Source organism: Meles meles, chromosome 14 (genome assembly GCF_922984935.1).
Source record: "Meles meles chromosome 14, mMelMel3.1 paternal haplotype, whole genome shotgun sequence".
Classification (NCBI taxonomy): domain Eukaryota; kingdom Metazoa; phylum Chordata; class Mammalia; order Carnivora; family Mustelidae; genus Meles; species Meles meles.
Window position 1 is genome coordinate 67881357 of NC_060079.1, and position 21973 is coordinate 67903329.

The 21973-nt window shown below is 38.1% G+C and overlaps 1 protein-coding gene across 1 annotated transcript in view; it reads left to right on the top strand.

Moving 5' to 3' along the window:
• GPC5 (glypican 5) overlaps positions 1-21973 on the top strand; it is a 1459668-nt gene that overhangs the window by 268568 nt on the left and 1169127 nt on the right. Inside the window, exon 3 of the mRNA XM_046028120.1 lies at positions 9382-10076. Coding sequence (XP_045884076.1) covers positions 9382-10076 — 695 coding nt within the window. The remainder of the gene's footprint in view (positions 1-9381; positions 10077-21973) is intronic.

Here is a 21973-nt window from a genome sequence, read left to right on the forward strand (position 1 = left end):
ATAAATTCTCCCTCCTCCTAAAACAAATAGCTTTGACCTCACATTTCCCTCCTGTGCCTGTCTTGGTTCTCTACTTCCATTATAGCAAGGATTTTCAAAGGCGTGTTCTCTATATATTGCCTCCATTCCCATTCTCTTTTGTGCTTGCATTCTGCTGAGGCAGCACTTGTCAAGGTCAGTAAGAGCCTCCTCTTGTCTGTGCCCATGGTCAGTTGTTACTCCTCATTTCAGCTGACCTCTTAATAGCGCTTGACATGATGAATGACTGCCTTCTACCTGAATCATTTTCTTTCATTGGTTTCTGGCACAGTCTTCTCTCCTGATTTTCTTTTTATTTCACTGGTTTTTTATTCTCATTCTCCTTGCTGGCTACTCCTCCTTTCCTGCATCTTGGCACTATTCCCTGTCTTCCCTCCTTAGGTTATTTCATCCACTACTAAGATTTGACCCTCTGTGCCCATCAGTCTCAGGTCTGTGTCACTGGGCTCTATTTTTCACCTGACACACAAATTATTTTCTCTAACTCTGTACTGGAAAGCTTTATTTCAATTTCTAATTGGAATTTCGATCTTAACATGTCCAAAATAGAACTTTGACTTTCCAGCTCCCACCGCACACAAACATGGTGCCTCCATAGACTTGCCCATCTCAGTAATTGGCACCACAATGCATCTAGCTGCTGAGGCACAGGCTTCAGAGGTATCTTTCATTTACCCATTTTTCCTACATCTGCCTCCATACACAGTGAGTCTCTGGATACCACACAATACATGCCGTCAATGTGATGACTTTCTGCAATTTACTCCACGACCACCCCTGTCCAGCCCACCACGTCTGTCACACTTGCTGTTATCATAGCTTGTGAACTCAACTCCATCTTCTCTCTCTTGCTCTTGTCCCAATGGTCTGTTCTCCACACAGCAGCCATTGTGATCCTTCAGTATAAACAGTATAAACACATGTTTCTCCATGTGTGAAATTCTCCAGTAGCTCCTCATTCCATGTATAAAATACAAACTCCTTACCATGGTCTCTGAGGCAGTTCTGATTTCTTTGATCTTTCTCGAAACCCTCCTTTCACTGTTCTTCAGTCACATTGAGTTTCCTCAGTTTTTTTAGTCAGCGAGCTTCTTCACAGCTCAGAACTGTGCCTTCTATTTCCTATGAATCTGCTAACCATACCTCATCTGCTCATGGATGGCTTTTTTCATTATTGAAGTCTCTTCTCAAATTTGTTTCCTCAGTGGAGCCTTTTCTCCTCACATTATGTTAAATAGTCAATCCATAGAAAATCGTTTTGCCCAAATCAGTTTACCAAATTAATTTTTTAATGTGCCAAATAACCAAATATTATATATAGTTTGGATATAGTTGGTAAATTCAGAAAGTTTGCTTTTAGGAATAGATTCGACAGGGAATCTACTTTTGATGAGTTGATTATGGACAGATTGACCTAGAGCCCCCCAAAACAGTGATCTTGTCACTTTCTACCTTTTAATATTTTTTCCCATAGTATTTACTTAATACAGTGATAAATTGTATTTATGTGTCTGCTTTTATTATTTTCCTATCCTTTAGAGTCTAAGCCTCACGAGGGCAGAAACTTGTATGGCTTTTTTTTTTTAATTTTTTATTTATTTATTTTTTTATTTATTTGACAGACAGAGATCACAAGTAGGCAGAGAGGCAGGCAGAGAGAGAGGAGGAAGCAGGCTCCCCGCAGAGCGGAGAGCCCGATGTGAGGCTCGATCCCAGGACTCCGGGATCATGACCTGAGCCGAAGGCAGAGGCTTTAACCCACTGAGCCACCCAGGTGCCCCAACTTGTATGGCTTTTTCAATTTGAATATTGAGGTCTACAGCAGGTACTCAAAAATAATGGTTTAATGAATGAGCGCAATAACGAGTGACAAAAAAACAACAGTTGGATTGTCCATTGAAGAAGGAATGGGCAGTGTGTCACTCTAAGCTGAAAATATAGAACATTCTTACTTTCTTGAGCTATCAAAAAGAGAAAATGAGATTATAAAGTAAAGTGACCTAAAGGTTTTTCTTTAAATAAAGGAGACCAGTGTGTTGGAGTATGGAACGAATCGAAAGAAATAATAATAATAAAAAAAGGGAAAAAAAAGACCAATAAAGTTATTGATTTTTTTTAGTTTTCTATAATGGCAGAAGATGATATAAATCAGTGAAGAGAAACAGTTTTATTTGACAGTTCTGTATTTCTTGATTGTATTTCTGAGTTTATTTGTTTATTTTTAAAGATTTTACTTATTTATTAGAGGAAAGAGTGTGAGCAAGTGGGGGAGGGGCAGAGAGAGTAAGAGAGAGAATCCCAGACACACTCTGTGCTGAGCATGGAGGCAGATGCAGGGCTCAGTCCCACAGCCCTGAGATCATGACTTGAGCCCAAATCAAGAGTCTGTTGCTTAACCAACTGAGTGACCCAGGCACCCCTGTTTCTGTGTTTATTTTAAATTATTAGATCTACAGTCTTCACCTCACAGTAACTTTAAACAATGTACAGTGAGTTGTTCGGCATTGATTTTATCTGTTACATAAATGCTTACATGAATTTAAGTCCTTGCTAAAGCCATAAATTGATTTTCAGAACATAAATGATTATAAAATGGTATTAGTAATAAATGTGAAGCACCATGATAATCAAATTAGTGGGGAGGGAAATGAGGAAGGAGAAAGTTGAGAAAGTATTTTTCCATGCAGAGTGTATCCAAGGAGACCAGATTAATTACCAGTATGTTAATTTTTGGTGATGCAGATTAATATCCACTTACTATTTATTTGTATACATGACTAATTTCTGAAGAATGATACTATAAATCATACTTTATAACATTTAAAAATTTGTCATTAAATTAATATTCTAGAAAAATTTTTGCATATTTTATGAAAAAGTTCAGGAAATATGCAAATATCAAAGGGATGAATTCAGTATAAAAACTTCCAGACTGGAGAAATTGGTAATTGCTTCTTTTACTTAAATATGCTTATCTTCAGAGTCGCTATGATGGTCTTCTACTAATTAAAGGAATTATTAAATGTGACTATATTAAAATTATTGGAAGGCATTTTTGTTACATGAGAAAGACAGAAGGAATTATAGTTCATTGTAATATGTATGCTATAAAAACTGGTTGAGAAATTGCTCTTAAAATGGTCTGTCACTACCTATCTACTCATGTATTGATAATTCAATACAGAGGAAAAGATAATTTCTGGCAAAAACTAGCTCTAAAGTAGCTGGGTAGTAAGGAATTATCTGTGGTAGTAACAAAATCTGTGACTTGAGAATTGTAAGACACAAATATGTAAATTTCCTCTGAAACTTTCTCTTCAGCCCAGGTACCCGTTGTAAAGGCAACTGATTATCCACAGTTGATAGGATTTAATCTTTCTTCATCTATTTCATTGCCATGTTTGAGACTATCTGGGGTCTTAAACTGTGATAGACACTTCTAACTTTGTATCTTAAAATGTTCATATATCAAAAATAATAAAAATATGAAAAGGATCATAAAATGTCTGTTCATGTCATGCAGAGGAGAGTTATTATAACAGTTATTTCATGATCATTAGATTTTGAAATCATCTTTATCTTTAAAGCAATAAAAGCCCCATAAATATGGTTTCTCCTGTTGTTAAAACTACCTGCATATAAGTCTTCACTGATTTTGCAATTTGTCAAATTTAATTTTAAATCATATTACCTTGTTGTATTTAAGCTAAATCCTTAGTTTACTTGTCATTTGTATGTACTCTAAAATGTCTCTAAAGGGAATGTGGGCTGAAAAAAGTTGATACAAGTTTCTAGTCATAGGGATTTTGTTATTAAATTTTCACAAGATGTTAATGTTGAAAATGGAAGTGGATGGAGATCAGCTTCATGCGTTCCACCTTCGCTCTCTACTTAATGAGATGATACATAAATTAATTCTCTCATAAAGCTTGGGGAAATCATGTTTTTATTCAATCAGTAATTAGATCCTAGTGATAGGATTTCTTACTCATCCTACCACTCTTAGGCATTAAACGGAGAGTTGGAGGTTTCCGGCCTTGGTCTGAGAGCACTGGAAAGAAGAGCTTATTGAAATTCTCAATGAAAAACAACAGACAGATGTTGTTGTTGTTTTTCCTAGTCTGTTTCTTAGATTCTTTAAGCAATCCTAGGAAATGTTTATTTACTTTCAATAGGTGTTATAATTTTTGTCAACCAACAGAACACTATTATTTGTATAGCTTAGGTGGGGTATTTTTTACTTATTAAAACTTTGTAATGAAAGGACAGTATGGTTTCTCTTTAATAATGAAGTAGATGTGATGAGTTATGTAGCATCTACCCTACCTTGGATTTATGCACACTGATTTTGTATGTGAATTATTCTTTTGCACAACAGCAAAATCACTGGTTTATATGACATTTCTTTTGAGAAGTTTTAATTCTTGTTAAAATCATAATACTAATTCCATACAATGGAAACACACAACTCTGGAAAACATAGTGGGAGAACAAAATGATGAGTTTGCAAATTCAGAGTTAATACAAACAACTAATTTTTAGTAAATTCAACCTCTGATTTTGCCATCTTCTTCTTTTTTTTTTTTAGATTTTATTTACTTATTTGACAGACAGAGATTACAAGTAGGCAGAGAGTGAGAGACAGGGGAAGCAGGCTCCCTGCTGAGCAGAGATTCTGATGTGGGGCTCCATCACAGGGCCCTGAGATCATGACCTGACCCAAAGGCAGAGGCTTAACCCACTGAGCCACCCAGGTGCCCCGCTATCTTTTCTTTAAAAAAAAAAAAAAAAATTATCCAGTGGATTGGCCTCTAGATTGTTCAGTTTCTGATGTAAATGTTTATACATTAACATTTTATATTAGGATCAAAATTTACTAAAGTATGTTTATACTTAATCATTAAAGATTCACATGTATATAGAACAATTATTTGCTGTTCTCATCATTGGAGTTGAGAAATGTTTGGGATCACAAATATACACATTCAGAAATACTAGCATATGTTTAGGTTAATCCAATTAACTGGAATGTGTCAATATCAGATTTAACACAGATTGAAAGACAAATCTTTATATTGCGATGAGTTGATAGCATACTGAGAAACTGCTGCAGAAGAGTTCATTTTAAAAAGACATTTTGTGGGGCTCCTGGGTGGCTCAGTGGGTTAAGCCTCTGCCTTCGGCTTGGGTCATGATCTCAGGGTCCTGGGATCGAGCCCCGCATTGGGCTTTCGGCTTGGCGGGGAGCTTGCTTCCCCCTTTCTCTTTGACTGCCTTTCTGACTACTTGTGATCTCTCTCTCTCTGTCAAATAAATAAATAAAATCTTTTAAAAAAAGCCATTTTGTGTTTAGATGTTCAGCAAATAATCAGAATGTTGATATTTGAACACATGTCATCTCTTATTCAAAAGTTAGCAAAAATAATACATAGTCATGAAAACCAATATTTTAATTTTTACAACATTAGAGACAAGTTTAAAAATGTTGCTCTAACAGGATTCCTAACATTTTTTACATTTTGCTGTTATTTTGTTTAAAAGAAAAAAGGAAAACTAGTCTGAAACAAAATTAAAGGTTGTAAACACTTTTATATCTTTTTTCAATATTGCTTTCACAGAATAAATTAATTTGCAAAACCTACTTATTATAGCAGCTGAATAGATAAACTCTATATATCCCTATATATTAGTTATGAATTACTGGGACTAGAAGTTATAAAGAAACATTTTATTTTTTACTTTTAAAAATGTGTTTGGCCTCACACCAGAATGGCTAAAATTAAGAAGTCAGGAAATGACAGATGCTGGCAAGGATGCAGAGAAAGGGGAACCCTCCTACACTGTTAGTGGGAATGCAAGGTTGTGCAATCACTCTGGAAAACAGCATGGAGGTTCCTCAAAAAGTTGAAAATAGAACTACCCTATGACCCAGCAATTGCACTACTGGGTATTTACCCTAAAGATACAAATGTAGTGATCCGAAGGGGCACGTGCACCCAAATGTTTATAGAAGCAATGTCCACAATAGCCAAACTATGGAAAGAACCTAGATGTCCATCAACAGGTAAATGGATAAAGAAGAGGTGGTATATATATACAATGGAATACTATGCAGCCATCAAAAGAAATGAAATCTTGCCATTTGCGACGACTTGTATGGAACTAGAGGGTATTATGCTTAGCAAAATAAGTCAATCAAGACAACTATCATATGATCTCCCTGATATGAGGAAGTGGAGATGCAACGTGGGGGGTTAGGAGGGTAGGAAAAGAATAAATGAAACAAGATGGGATCAGGAGGGAGACAAACCATAAGAGACTCTTAATCTCACAAAACATACGGAGAGTGGCCGAGGGGAGGCGTGTAGGGAGAAGGTGGTAGGGTTATGGACATTGGGGAGGGTATGTGCTATGGTGAGTGCTGTGAAGTGTGTAAACCTGGCGATTCACAGACCTGTACCCCTGGGGCTAATAATACATTATATGTTTATAAAAAAAAAAACTTTATTGTGGAACATGAAGGAAGACTTGAATAAATAAAAACCAGCTGGGTGAGGAAAAAAAATGTGTTTGAACATCACTTAGAGTAGGCAGAAATCAGAGGTAACATCTGTATTTCCTGGGGTAGCATTCAGCCGTCATTGCACCGAGAATGTTTAGTGGGTATCAGTCACAATCACGTCTACAGCACACACCTTAGAAAAAATGGTGGAAGGTATGTAAGTGTGCCTGTGGTATTGGTATCTTTAAATCTATCCCCATTTGATCTTAAAAGAAATTGCAAATATTGCTATTTAACCATTATTGGCAAATAATCTCATTTCCAACCTATCTCATAATTCTTGGCCACACACAGTTTGCGGAGAGACATGAGCCTCTATTAATGAGAACAACATAAGCTTAGCAGTTTTATTTTCGTTCAGATCACAGGTTTAATTCACTTTTCACACTCACGCTTGCGGGTCTCTGAGAGCAGGGTGCAGTGGCCAAGACGGCAATTGTGGGGTCAGACTGTTGGCTGGAATGCTTGTGGAGCTGCTCTATGAACGCAGGCAGAACCTGTCATAGGTTGTCTGCAAGTGCAGTTTTTCCAAGCCTGTCTAGGTTGAAGGAATCATGGAGGCTGATGGTTAAATGTTGACTCGTGAACCAAAATAGACCCGCTGGATTGCAGCAGTGCAGAGACCGGGCAGGCTGAATTTTCCTCACCCTGCCTGGGCCATCAGGTGAGCTCACTTGGCAGAGCAGCTAATTTCACTTGAAGCCTTCTTTCACTCACATTTTTACTGAGTGTATAGTAGATAGCTTACATTCAAGTGAGCACTAGAGATGCAGAGATAAGAGGCATCCTACTTCCTTAGTGCTCTGTGTTGCAACAGAATCACAACCACCTTTAAAAGCCATTGTTTTGGGGATGCCTGGATGGCTCAGTTGGTTAAGTGTCTGTCATTGGCTTAGATCATGATCCCAGTGTCCTGGGATCGAGTCCCACATCAGGCTTCCTGTTCTGGGATGAGCCTGCTTCCTCCTCTACCTCTCATGAATAAGTGAATAAAATATTTAAAAAAAAACTAAAAAAATTAAAAAAAAATTTTAAAAGCTGTTGCCTTTGATAATAGGGTAGATGCCCTTCTTTGGTTCAGACTACTGTCACAGGAAACGGGATGCCCTATATAACTGACAGAACATTTATTTCTCATAGTTCTGGAGGCCGGGAAGTCCAAGATCCTTGTGCTGGCGGATTCATTGTCTGGCGAGAGCCTCCTTCCTGGTTCCCAGATGGTCATGTCACTGTGTCGTCACATAGCAGAAGGGACAAAGGAGCTCTCCAGAGCCTCTTTTGTGGAGGCGCTCATCCCCTTCACGAGGGCTTCACCCTCATGACCAAGTTACCTCCCGAAGGCCTCAATCCCAAGTGCCATCATATTGGAGATTAGATTTCAGCAGATTAATTTTAGGGGAGAAACAATCATTCAGTCTGGAGCAGGCACCTTGATATATCACACTAAAGCTTGAAACCCAACATTTAATGGTCTCAGCATAGAATCAGAATACACGATACTGTATTTCATCTGTCCGTGCTTTTCATAAAGGGGTTTGATTTGGTTTGGTGTTGTTGCTGTGTGTCTGTTTTTAGGAAACTACGGCATATTCATGACACAGTTCCACATTATTCATAGCGCTCCTTGCACTTCTGCCTTTTATTATTTCGTTTTATTCCACTGTCGTTGCATCTCCCTTTATAATATATTCAGTGGTCTGATTAGTGAATTACTGTGTGGTCTTTTACAACCCAATTAAAAATAACGATGAGATTGGGGTTATGGGAGATCATTTTATTGAGTGTATTTTACAATTAATTATGTATTGATAACAGTCCAGCATCATTATTTATTATAATTAGGCTAATTATAAAATGTAATTACTAGAATATCCAAGGTATTCAACTGTTGCCTAAAGCTATCATTTTGAAATACAACTTTTGCTTGCCGATTACACAGCCTTCCTTAATTTGTAGATAAATAATGCTCTGTTATTTCTATGGAGAAATTGATTGGGAAGCATCAGTTCCCTAAGTGAGAAAATAAAATGTCCCATGGTAGTTTTTGGGTGATAAGGTAATAAGAACAACAGAACACAGTTCCGAAGCTGTTCACAGAGTTATTGTCATTGACTAATACAACTCATGACTTCCCTACTACTTAACAGGGTTTGCCAGCCTAGGCATTGTTTAACCATGAACTGTTTTACTTTCTTTTTAATTTGACCATGCTGGGCGTGGGGGCGGGGGGTGGTGTCTGAGGATTATTAGTCTTCCCTATGGGCATTGAGCTTCTCTTTGCAGTAACTGGTGTATGATCTACTAGCTTTCATTCTGAAAAAAAAAAAAAAAAAAAAAAAAAGGAAAAAGAAAAAGTGTAAAATACAGTAGGTGTTAATCAAACATCTAATGACAGTCTTTTAACAACAATGAACCCACGGCTGGAAATTATCTTCTCAGTGACACTTTCCTTCCATCACTGGTGGATTACGGTTGACTGCAGAACAGAATAAGTAGGGAACCACTGTATCGTAACTTCTTTTTTATTTCTATACTTTCTAAAGATGTTTGACTCTGGGAAATGCATCTTAAAATATTTGTGTGGTGTGTGTAATGCCCACTGCTGACCAGCCATTATCCTGGGAGGGCTAAAGTGGGTTTCGTAGGCGGAACACTCCCATTTGGATCCTTAGTGAATTGGGTAGGATGCATTAAGCTCATTTACTGTCTGGAGCAGACAGACACACAGTTTTAACATGAATACTAAGCCTTTTCCTGTTGTACCTCTGCTTTTGTCACAGAAACCCTCGAAACTCTCATCAGGCAAGCAGAGAACTACACGAGCATTCTCTTCTGCAACACCTATAGGAACATGGCCCTAGAGGCGGCAGCTTCCGTTCAGGAGCTGTTCACTGACGTGGGGCTCTATTTATTTGGTGCGGATGTTAATCCCGAAGAGTTCGTAAACCGATTCTTTGACAGCCTTTTCCCTCTCGTCTACAATCACCTCATTAACCCTGGCGTGTCGGACAGTTCCCTGGAATATTCGGAATGCCTCCGGATGGCCCGCAGGAATGTTAGTCCCTTTGGTAATATTCCCCAAAGAGTAATGGGGCAGATGGGGAGATCACTGCTGCCGAGCCGCACGTTTCTGCAGGCGCTGAACCTGGGCATTGAAGTCATCAATACCACAGACCATCTGCATGTCTCCAAAGAGTGCAGCAGGGCCCTGCTGAGGATGCAGTACTGTCCTCTCTGCCAGGGCCTGACTCTCAGTAAGCCTTGCATGGGGTACTGCCTCAACGTCGTGAGAGGCTGCTTGGCACACACGGCAGAGCTGAATCCGCACTGGCATGCCTACATCCGGTCACTGGAGGAGCTCTCCGATGCCATGCATGGAACATACGACATTGAACACGTGCTGTTGAACTTCCACGTGTTTGTTAATGATGCTGTGATGCAAGCTCACCTCGATGGACAGAAGTTATCGGAACAGGTAAGCAGCCACACCACATCTCCTGACCCATGGCCTGGAACTCAGGCATTAGCCCCATACATAAAGTTGCGTGGTTTATAAGCACATCATTTATGAGCTTGAAAATGATGACAGCTAAACAAATTAGGGCTTCAGGAAAGAGTAGGAGAATGCATGGGTTGCCATATTTGAGTCAAGGTATATTTTCTGTATCTTACAGTAGGAGTTTGGTTAGCTATGTCCACTTTCTCCTTGAAGTAGAAGCCTTCTCCTAGGGTCAGTGAGGGAGAGAGGACTCAGGTTTAAAATCAGGACCAGCAAGGATTCGAATCTGCCCTTTGCCAAGAATTCCTAGATGCCTTAGATTCTTTGATTCCGTCTCCTCATTGATTTAAAAAAAAAAAAAAAGAGAGAGAGAGAGAATAGTAACACGTAACTTTTGGAGTATTCTTTTTTGGGAAGATAGACAATATGTATGCGAACTACCTAGTATGGTGCCTGTTACTCAAAAAAAAAAAAAAATGGGTCATTATTGTTAGCATTTCCAAGGTGTTCAGCATTCAACTAGAAAATGCTAATTATATATTCATCAAATGAAGACTTGACAGCTTAATGTTCGGAAGTGTTTCTTCAGAGACTCTTCAGAATCTGTCACAGTGATGGTGTAATGATTTTTCAAAATGTGCCATACGCAACATCATGGTGTTTTATTCCAAGAAGACTTTAGAAAGTATTTGAAACAAAATCATCGAGTAAACGGGAGCAGGAGTTTTCTATTTCTCCCACCTTCTGTAGAATCATTTTCTTACATATTCACAGGCTCCTGAGTAACATTCTCATATCCCATATAATGAAGTAGGACCTGTTGCTGGTGTTTACCCTATATCATTTCTCCTGAAACAAAATTATATTCCTTGGTGCTGAGAGAAGACATCTCCCCACCCCCCGTACTAATTTACTAAATTAATAAATATCCTAATCATTAGCCCTATAGGTCAGTTTCTTTAATTTCTGGTAGATTTTGGATCTGAAAATATTTATGTGCAATCATCTCCTCACCTTTTCCCCTAACTTCCAGGGTCTTTGCAGGGCCCATGTGAGCCTATAAGGTACCCTTAACCAGATTAGACATGGTGCCCCCTTTAAGTGTATGCCACACTCTTGTATGGCCTGGTGAGTAGAGAGTGAGCTGGATATCAACTCCTGCTTCCCAATTTATTCAACTGGTTATCCTTAGATGGCGAACGAGATTCCTAACCATATGCAGTGGTTGGAATCTTTCTGCAAGCTCATTCCTTTCTGGAGATCAGATTAGCACCAGAACATTTGGGAGGAATATAATACACCAACTCAAAATGAGGTATAAAGGACACTGAAGGCTTCAAGTATTTCTTAGTTACAAGAAATAAGATCCAGGAAACAAATATGAATGCTATGATATCGAGTATCTGCAGAAGGGAAGACAGGCAACAAGAGCTCTGAAATCAAGCCTAGCTTTGATTATTAATTTGGGGCATGCTATGCAAACTTGTAGGGTCAGAGTTCTCTAATATCTCTAAGTAAATAGGTTTTGATGCCTTTTATTATGTATTTTCAAGAACTGGAGGGCCTGTTTGTATCCTTTAAATCTATCACATAGAAAATTATGTTTTTCCTGTTTCAAACACTAAACTAACAGAGGTTCATACTTAGATAAACATGTTTTCAAATCCTGCGTTTGCTAGTCATTTGTCATGTGGCCTGGAAAAGCTACTAACACCATTTGATTCTGTTTGGTCTTGTGTGGAGAAGGTAGAAATGGTTCAGGTGGGATAATGTCAGTAAGGCTCTGACATGGGTAGACACTGGTCCTAGAAATGCTTTTTTCTTTCCCTATTCTAAGGCTGGCCCTGAGCAAACCTCAGGGAAGCAGGTTGCTTTAGTATCTCAAAGGATTAGAATCACCATTGTACTTGTGTTTTATAAATAAGTTTAGTTTTTATTTATTTTTAAAATATTTTATTGTTTTATTTATTTTTAAAAGATTTATTTATTTATTTCTTTGACAGACAGAGATCACAAGTAGGCAGAGAGGCAGGCAGAGAGAGAGGCAGAAGCAGTTTCCCTGCAGAGCAGAAAGCCCGATGCGGGGCTCGATCCCAAGACTCTGGGATCATAACCTGAGCGGAAGGCAGAGGCTTTAACCCACTGAGTCACCCGGGCACCCCTTATTTACTTGTTTTAGAGAGAGAGTGTGGGTAAGCAGGGGGAGAGGCAGAGAGAGAGAGGGAGAGAGAGAATCTCAAGCAGACTCCTGGATGAATGTGGAGCCCGACTTGGGGATTGATCTCACCATTCTAAGATCATGGCCTAAGCCCAAACCAAAAGTTGGAGTCTTAACCTACTGAGCCACCCACGCACCACTATAAATGATTTCTGTCATATGAAACTCTGTGGTGGATTTACAAAGAACATTCTTTTCTTTTAGGCAAATCATTTGATTTGCTAAATCAATCGTCCTATGACTATCTTGAGAAATACCCATCATTACTAATACGTTGTAGATTCCTTTCTAAATGAAACAACTGAGATTCTCTTTAAAACTTATGGCAGGGGCACCTGGGTGGCTCAGTGGATTAAGCCACTGCCTTCAGCTCAGGTCATGATCTCGGGGTCCTGGGATCGAGCCCCGCGTCAGGCTCTCTGCTCCGCAGGGAGCCTGCTTCCTCCTCTCTCTCTGCCTGCCTCTCTGCCTACTTGTGATCTCTCTCTCTGTCAAATAAATAAAATAAAATCTTTAAAAAAAAATAAAACTTATGGCAGCAGCAGAAGGAGATACTGACTTTAAATTCCTTGAAAATTGACTCATTAATATTTATTTCTGCCAACTTCAAAGTGATTTATAAGCTGTTTATCAAGCTTCGATAACCAGTTCACACATCAATGAATTTAACAAACTCAAAATAAATTACTGGAGAGCCAGAACATAATGACTTTCTCACATTCCCAAAGCACTCTCTGAGATCTAGGACTTCCAAGTCTAGTCCTCAGTAAATACATATTTTCACTTTAAGAAATCCATAGAGGTATCTGCTGTATCATGTTGCCGTTGGATGAATTTCAACTGGAAAGAAAAATGTTCTCAGTTTCCTGAGAAAATTGTAAGTATCTTCTATTTAATAAGCCATTAGAGAAACAGAATCTAATTTACAATAGAGTATTTTCATTTTATAATTATTCTGGGGCTTAAGGCAATGCTTAATTTAATAAAACACTAACAGAGAGTCAGCAAAGTGTAGATACTAAAAGCATGGGCTCTCCTCTCGGACTGGATTTCACATCTGCTGTACACTTACTAGCTGTGAGTTTGAGCGTTTGATTACTGATCTCTCTCTGCTTTGGTGAAATACCTACCTACAATAATACCTACACCATGGAGTTCTTGTTAGAATAAAATGAGCTTTCACACTTAAATGAGCGTCTTGTACATGGTGAATGTTTGAATCCTACTAATTATCATGTCATTACACTATTTATGGATACTTTGTTGGTTTCTCTGATGTTGTAAATGCTCCCAAAGCAAACACTCCCTTCCTAACGTGGTGTAGAGTTAAAAATTTTTTTAATCATTTAATCATTTAATGTAAGTAAATAATTGTCAAGATTCTCCTTGAATGAGAAAAAAACCCTAGAATTTTTAGAAAACATTATGCAGGGTGCCTGGGTGGCTCAGTGGGTTAAAGCCTTTGCCTTCGGCTCAGGTCATGATCTCAGGGTCCTGGGATTGAGCCCCGTGTCGGGCTCTCTGCTCAGCGGGGAGCCTGCTTCCCTTCCTCTCTCTCTGCCTGCCTCTCTGCCTACTTGTGATCTCTGTCTGTCAAATAAATAAATAAATAAAATCTTTAAAAAAAAATAGAAAACATTATGTAACTCCATAATGTGTTTTAATATTAATGGCTGTTAATTAATAATTAATAGATTATTTAATGATTGAGTGATTTAATCGTTTAATGATTGAATGGTTCCTTGTTAGGAAATCATTTATTTATTTTGTAAATAAAAACTTGGTTGTTTTGCCATTCATTGTCTTTAGCATATTATTTATTAATATAATTTAATATTTTACCTTACTCAAAGAACCCAGGACCTGTGTTAATTTTAGCATTTCAATATCTTCTAAATGGAGCAGATGTTACTAAGAAACTCAGCGGAACATTGATTGTATACAATTTTAGAAACAAAAAAATTTTTTCTGCTTTATTGGCATATAATTGACAATAGCACATTTTTATTTAGATATTTGGTAGAATTCACCAGTGAAATTTGGTCCTGGGCTTTTCTTTTTTGAGAGGTTTTTGTTTTGTTTTGTTTTTATTACTGATTTAATCTTCTTACTCATTATTGGTCTGTTCAGATTTTTATTTCTTTTCATGATTTAGTTTTGGTAGGTTCTCTGCTTCCAGGAATCTATCCATTTATTCTGGGTTATCCACTATGTTGGCATAAAGTTGGTCTTAGCAGTCTCTTATGATTCTTTATATTTCTGTGATGTCAGTTGTAATGTTTCCTCTTTCACTTATAATTTTATTATTTGAGACTTCTCCATTTTTTTCTTAGTCTAGCTACATTTTTATCTTTTCAAAGACCAGCTCTTAATTTCATTGATATTTTCTATTGTTTTTCTAGTTTCCAATTCATTTATTTCTGTCTTGATCTTTGTTATGTCTTTTCTTCTGGTAACTTTGGGCTTAGTTTTATTTTTCCCCTAGCTAAGGGTGTAAAGTTAGGTTGTTTATTTGTGAGTTTTCCCCCCTTACCATAGATGTTCATCACTGTAAACTTCCCAGACAGCACTGCTTTTGCTGGATCTCATAAATTTTGATATGCTCTGTTTTCACAACTGGGATTTGGGGTTCCCTCCAGACTGAATGGTGCTTTGCCGAGGATGGGATTTATGGCAAGTGTGTGTGTCTCCGTCCTTCTTGCCCATTTCAGGATAGGTGTTTTCTCATTCCCCAATGTGTTAAGCTAGTTTCTGGATTTCATTCAGAGGAAATTTCTCTATGGGTAGTTGTATGGTTTGTCCATTTGGTGCATCTGTGGGAGGAGGGAGATTCAGGCCTCCTCTGTTGCTATCTTGGGAATTACTACCACAAAAAGCTTTTTTTTTTTTTTTAAAGTCTGTAATGGGTTTAGAAACATAATTTCCAACAGTAAAAGTCCTAATTTGTATTTTTAAATAGATAATCAGTTTTTCACATCTCTTACCTATGCACTATTAGTAGAGATTCAGCTGGTTGCATTCAAATTACTTTAGAATAGCTATTCACTTCAATTTTAATACCTATCAAAATTGAGTTTAAGGTGAATTGTACACGCTAGTGCACTCTAATTAAACTCTGTTGTTGAGATAACTATACCTCATCACTTCCTCTCTACACACTCACATTTATCTGCATCTAAAAACGAAACCATAATAAATTAATCATGTGTTTTTAAGCATCTCAGTGATATTCTTCTATACAAATTGAAAAGGAAAATTAAAATAGTAACCTGGATGATTTCTGGCAAGGCACTAATTTTGTTCTCTTTTTCTATAAGGTGGCATACAGTTTCCTAAAAATCACTGTGTTATACGATTTTGTATAATAGAGCTTATAGGACAAATAAGGTTGAGACAACACATTACTCTCCGAAGGGTGCATCCCTGACGTGGTTTCCAGTGTGGGAATGGTAGGAGGAATGTACATTCCAAGGACATGGGTAGGGGGAGGTTTGGAGCCTCCAATTACCTCTGTCCAGCTCGCATGTCACCTGGCAGTCATATCCTCTCAGGGACAACCTTCAACAGTTCCACAAGAAACAAAAAGCCAAGAAGGAATTATGTCTGAAGCAAACTTTTTTTCTTTCATTCATGTACGTTTTTATATTTGGCTGCCACAGAATAAAAGACCATGACCAAAAGTTGTAAATTAACAACCTATGGATGATTTTTTTGGGTAGCTGGGTGAAGCTTCATTGAAAACATACTCATAACCTACTTAAGCTATCATTTTAACCTTTGCCTAATTTTTGATTTAATTTATGTGGAGGACTGATGTTATTAGTAGATTCTTCCACCGGACATGTTCTTCTGCAAAGAATGATCTCCACACGAGACAAGGGACAATCAGAAGACGTCAACTAGTCACAAATGAAGGGGAAAGATACAAGTTTCTAGGGTAAAGGAGATCTCAGAGCGAATCCAATCTAAGCGGGCCAACCGAAATGAGAAAAACCTGTAAGCTCATAAAAAGAAGATTCATTAGATCATGAGAGACCCTTCAGTCCAAGTCATCGTCTCATACAGAAGTCACTTCAAAATGTTGTCACCTGCTTAGTTCCGCACACTAGTAGAGAGGAGACTTGCCTTTGCAGAGTGGCGGCAGGAGTATGTAGTCATAATTAGTGGGTTCTCCTCTCAAGGCTGGAATCGTAGAGTTCTTTTCAACTGTGGAATGAGGCAAAAATATTCTGACGAGAGGTAAATCAAAGGTTCTATTGTCCAGTGATTTTCTGTTCAAATAAATGTAATATATCAAGATATTTCTGTGACATGGTCACCCTTTGCTGTTAAGAATTTTCCTCACATGCATGATTAGATCTAAATCCTTCATCTTTTGGAGATTTTCCCCCTGCACTTATAGGTCATGGGGGAAAGGGAGGTCCAGTTTGGTCCTTTGAGAATGTCTCCAGAGCTTGAAATGATTTTCAGTAGTGAAGGCCACTCATGACCCACGCACCTCATATGAGGTAAGCCCATTTTTTTTTTTTAAGGAACACGTTAGATAAGAAGCTTACATAATTTAAAGATAGATATTTCCTAAGACTTTGAAAATATGGCATGATTAATTTGGGATGTTATCTTTCTGAGAAAGATTATAGTATGAATTACTTGAGAATAAATACTGAAAACCATGATGGTTTATTTCTACTTAATTTCCTAAGAGAGGAATAATTATTAAATGTCTTGTGAAGATCTATAAAGGAAAATCTGGACAAAGATCTCCTGGAACAATGGCCTATCATGTTTGTAGATTATTTATAATTGTTTGAAAATTCATCCTTATGGTGAATGAATAGTTGTGTCTTCAATGGCCAGGCATGGTACTCTAGACTGTTAATGCTCTGAAGACAGGGACTTAGTCTTGGCCATCTTAAACTTTGGATATTTGAAGACTGTTATTTTGCCTGCTTTCCTGACATCTTTCCAGACTATTCACTCCTGTTTTATTCAATTCTTCTTTTTAGGCTTTCTTGTTAGGTTCACTGTTTCAACTACACAGCTCTGTCTGGCTCTTTTGGAAAACTTGCTGACTCAGGATGGAGTTGGCCAGACTGGAGGAAGCCTGGGGGTTGACAACTGGTGGAAACTGGGCATGGATCTTTTCATTCCCTCCCTATCACAGCCAAATGCTTCTCCTTCCTCAGGGATCTGCCATCTGGAAGAGTCCTGCCCTTTGGTCTTAGGCCTCCGCCAAATGCTCTTTTTTTTTTAAATGAACAACGGAAGGACAGTTTTCAGAACCTTTAATTTCTTCCTCATTCAATTTTTGTGTGATGTGTTTGCTTTGTAAAATTATTGTTGTTTCTCTGAGCAAACAGAGCTCTTATCTCAGTAACATGAGCTTTTGTCTCCTGGGCCTGAAGGTTTTAATAATACCCAGGGATTCTTTTTAATTTTTCTGAAGTATTTTTAATTGAATTTTCTAAGTGTGTGGCTGTTCAGATGCATCACTGAGATTTTTAGCTGGTTTGGAGTGATTCTCCTCTACCTTAAATGGAGTAAATTCTCTCTAAATTGGAAGATTCATGCATAAAACTTGATTTCCTTTTCTTGATCAAGTTCAAGAAGGATATGATATTCCTGCTCCAATTTTCATCTCTCCGTTTCTACTTGGGTGTTTTCTGAATGCAACAAATCTTTCTTGGTTGGAGATTTTTCACATGACTTTAAATGATTTTTGCATTGAGGATTCTAGCTTTTGCAGTTACTTGGTGTGCCTTTACTTTCTCCTCTTCTTTGAAAGTTTGCAAATTGGTACTTAACTCAGTCATATAAATCAGCAGTCCTTTGGCTTCACCAATGAAGAAGCCTCCATTTTCCAATGCCTTCCTCATATCCAATTTCGTGTTTGCACAATCTCTGCTCTCTTCCCCAAGCATAGCCGCTCAACTATTCATTGGTAACAAATGTTCACCTAGAGGGTTGATCTGACTCTTTCTTATTGAGGACTCACTCTGTGGACAGAGTTTTATAAGATTATTTTTTCTCTTTAAAAAATTTGTCCACTCTATGCTTCCATTTTTGAGGTTCTTAGGAAAGGAACTTTATCCTTCTCTGAAGATTAGAATTTACCTCCAAAGTCCTCATTAATGCTGTCCGAAGCCTTTCTCCATTGTTTGGCTGGATTTCGAAGGCTGTTTTACTGCAACTTTGCAATTTGCTTTGACGCTTCTTCTAAGGAGTTAACTTTGTTTATAATGTCAACCATCATCTGAACTTATAAACTTAGAGATTTTTCTCTTTTCCATGCTTCCTGTAAGTACCTGGTTTAAGCTCAAGTAAAGAGTGGTTGCTTTCTAGCTCTTTATTCATCATCTTCATGGTTACTATGTCTTAAGGAAGTTTTAAAGCTTGCTTCTGGCATAGTTAATTTAAGTTCTCCAAACTCTCTTCTAAGTGGCCTGAATTCTCAAACCATTTGTTATTTTTACTACAGAGGGACAGACGTTCTTGTGGTCAGTTCTTTGTTTCTCCTTGCATAGTAACAGAGGGTTTTTGACACAGAAAAAATCCCATTCTGACTGTAGAACTACCACTTCTCACAGTATTCCCTGGGCTGTGGGACCCCCACTGCTGGTCACGGAGCAACATTACACAGAGTATCATGACCATCAGTGGAACTTCTCTGCACTCCAAGGCCATTGATGGGTCACCTCACGTTGCCATGACTCTGTGGCCACAGTAGACTACACAGTTCTGCTCAGAATGTCCCTGGTGCCTAAAAACCAGGGCAGACCTCAGTGGAGGTGGTAGAATTGACAAGAAAATAGTGCCTGCCACCCCTTGCCACCTCTTCACCCACAAAGTCAGCAGTCATATCACATGGCTGGGGCATATGGAATAGGCTCTGTAGGCCAAGGCAGATACTCAGCAGCTCTGGCCCCCTGGGGTCTTCCTGGACTGTGCCAATAACTTAACAGGGAAATGTCTTTCCACATCAGTAATTTTTCTTGTTCAGGAAGCTCTACAGTGGAGGGTTGCATGTCCCCAACCCTGGCCCCTTCTTCCATAAGCTTTTCATTTTGTGTTGTTGAAGACCTACTCCAGCTGATGATGACCAGGGAAGACTCTGACTGTCAGTGCTCCCCTTGGTATGTTTCTCGCTGGCCATGAATGTGTATGGGGAAGGATGGGAGATGCAGTCTGATAGGCTCTGGGTAGGCTCTCTACTCACTTCTCTATTTCCACATTTAACAACTAGGGAAGACCTAAGAGGACTTTTCAAAGTCTTCATGTTTCAAAAATATGCAGTCTAACCATGGGGTCTTTGTCTCCACTCCCATTTTTCTCCTCGGACTGTGCCCTAAGGGCCTTTATGGACCAGAGGAGCTGGGGGCTGATATCTGACCCTTCAGCAGCTATCTTTTGAGACAAGGAGAACCTCCCAATCTTTAAAGCTGAAGCTTCCTGGTTCCTTCTTCCATTTTCAGGCAGTCTCGTTTGGAGTCTCGTTTGGAGACGAGAACAAGCAGATGAGACACTGTTGTGGCTCCTGCTACCACTGTTGCAAAACCACCCAAGGGCAGTGGGAAAAGGGATAGATATAGAAAGCCAGCGCTGGTGTGTGGTGGGTATAAGAGGGTCAGTGTTAAGATGTGTCCTAAATTCTTCAGTGACCTTTGAGCTGTGTTTGTTTGTATGATATGGACAGTCTGATTTGAAGAGGATCCCACTTTAGTCCATCAATCAACAGTAGGTGTTTGATGCTGGATCTCACCATTGGGCAAGCACTAATACACATCAAGGTGACCTACCTCTGGGTCTGATCTAGGGATAGGAAATCTTTATCCAAGCAGACAAAGAAGGACTCTAATAATAATCTCCTGTATTGCCAAATTTTATGTGGTTATAATTTCTCTCAATGAAGTAGTAATATTTTTGAAAGTTATCCAAAAAATGAGAAGGCAACATTACGCTGTACTCTTTGATGATTTAATAGGAGAGAGCACCTGAGTTATCACAAGGTTTATGTATTTTTTTTCTTTTTAGTTACTGTTTTACTCACTGTAAAGGACATACTGTGCTCTGTAAAGCTGCATGTTAATTTACAGATGATTAATACATTAAAAATAATTTTTGTCCTGTTGAATTACAAGTTATTTTTATCTGAGTGAGAAAAACCCTGCAAAGTTATTGTTTTATTTACCTGAAAAATATTAATCTTATTTGTTATTATTCTAACATTAGACTAATAGCCCAGTGTTCTTTTTTTTTCCACTGACTATAATGCTAATCTCTTTCAAGCAGCTTTATTGCTCTTCTTATTCCCTCATTAAGGAATTGAACGAGTCTTTCACAATAGCTCTTTATATATTCGTTTTAGAGGCATACATTTTATCTTTTTGAAAACGATACTTTAATGCATTGAGGAAAAAAAGGGCACTACAGACATTATTTCTTATAATGGGTAACATTGTTTTTGGTAGGTAGGAAGGGCCAGAAACTCAAATTCATTTAATACTTCCAAAGGAAAAGGGTAGATTTTAGGGCCGTATAACAAAAATGTCCAATGCTGCAGATAACTGAGGGTCTGATTTGATCTAGTTCCTCATAAAAGTTATCAGGATTCTTGTCTACTTCTCAGTGAAACTTGTCTGTGTTGGTTTGTTTCTCAGGCAAGCTTTACCCAGATGGTAACAAGGTAAGCCATAAAACTTCTAGGGTCATCACCTTCTAGTTTAGCAAGAAAAAAAAAAAAGACTTATTTCTCATTGATCAGAATTTCCTATGTTCTTGCTTATCACTCTGGTTTTGGGGCTCTTCCTTTCCCTAAGGCATCTACTGGTTTCTTGACTGGCCACCTTTGGGTCATTTTCCCATTGTGGAACCATGAATGAGATCAGCTCACAGAAACATGTCAGGACAGAGTTGGAGAGGGTATTTCCAGAGGAGGAATACAGGACAGCAATGAAAACAGGAAACAAAAAAGAAAAATCAAACAAATTAGAAATGAAAAAGGATACTTTACATAAATGAAGGATGTAATTCGTGACCACTTTCTGTTAGAAATGTGCCCAAACATCAATATACATATAACAATAAATTAAGATCTGATCAAAATAGAAATAAATATACAAATTAAAAATAAAACATAATAGAAATAGAAAAAAATGTTAGAACTATTGTATATTCCAAGAACATAATGGGATTACTAGAAGCATGTGCTTTAAATTTATAAGACATCGCTATCATGTATTATACTCGCCAAGCTAATGTTTACATGAAGCTACTAATTAATACAATTAGACAACACATCAATAAAAAATAACCTGATAAAAATAGGCAAAGGGTCTAGACATTCTCCAAGGAAAGTATAAATGTGGCTAGTAAAATAAATGTGGCTCGTAAAATATGTTCTACATCATTAGTCATTAAGAACATTCACATCAAACCACAATGAGACAATGAGATACCACTTCACACCCCTCCTAGAATGGCTATAATATAAACAATCAATAATAACATGTATTGATTAACAACACAGGAAATGATAGATGTTGGTGAGGATGCAGAGAAGGGAGAACGCTCTTACACTGTTGGTGGAAATGCAGACTGGTACAGCCACTCTGGAGAATAGTATGGAGGTTCCTCCAAAAGTTAGAAATAGAACCAC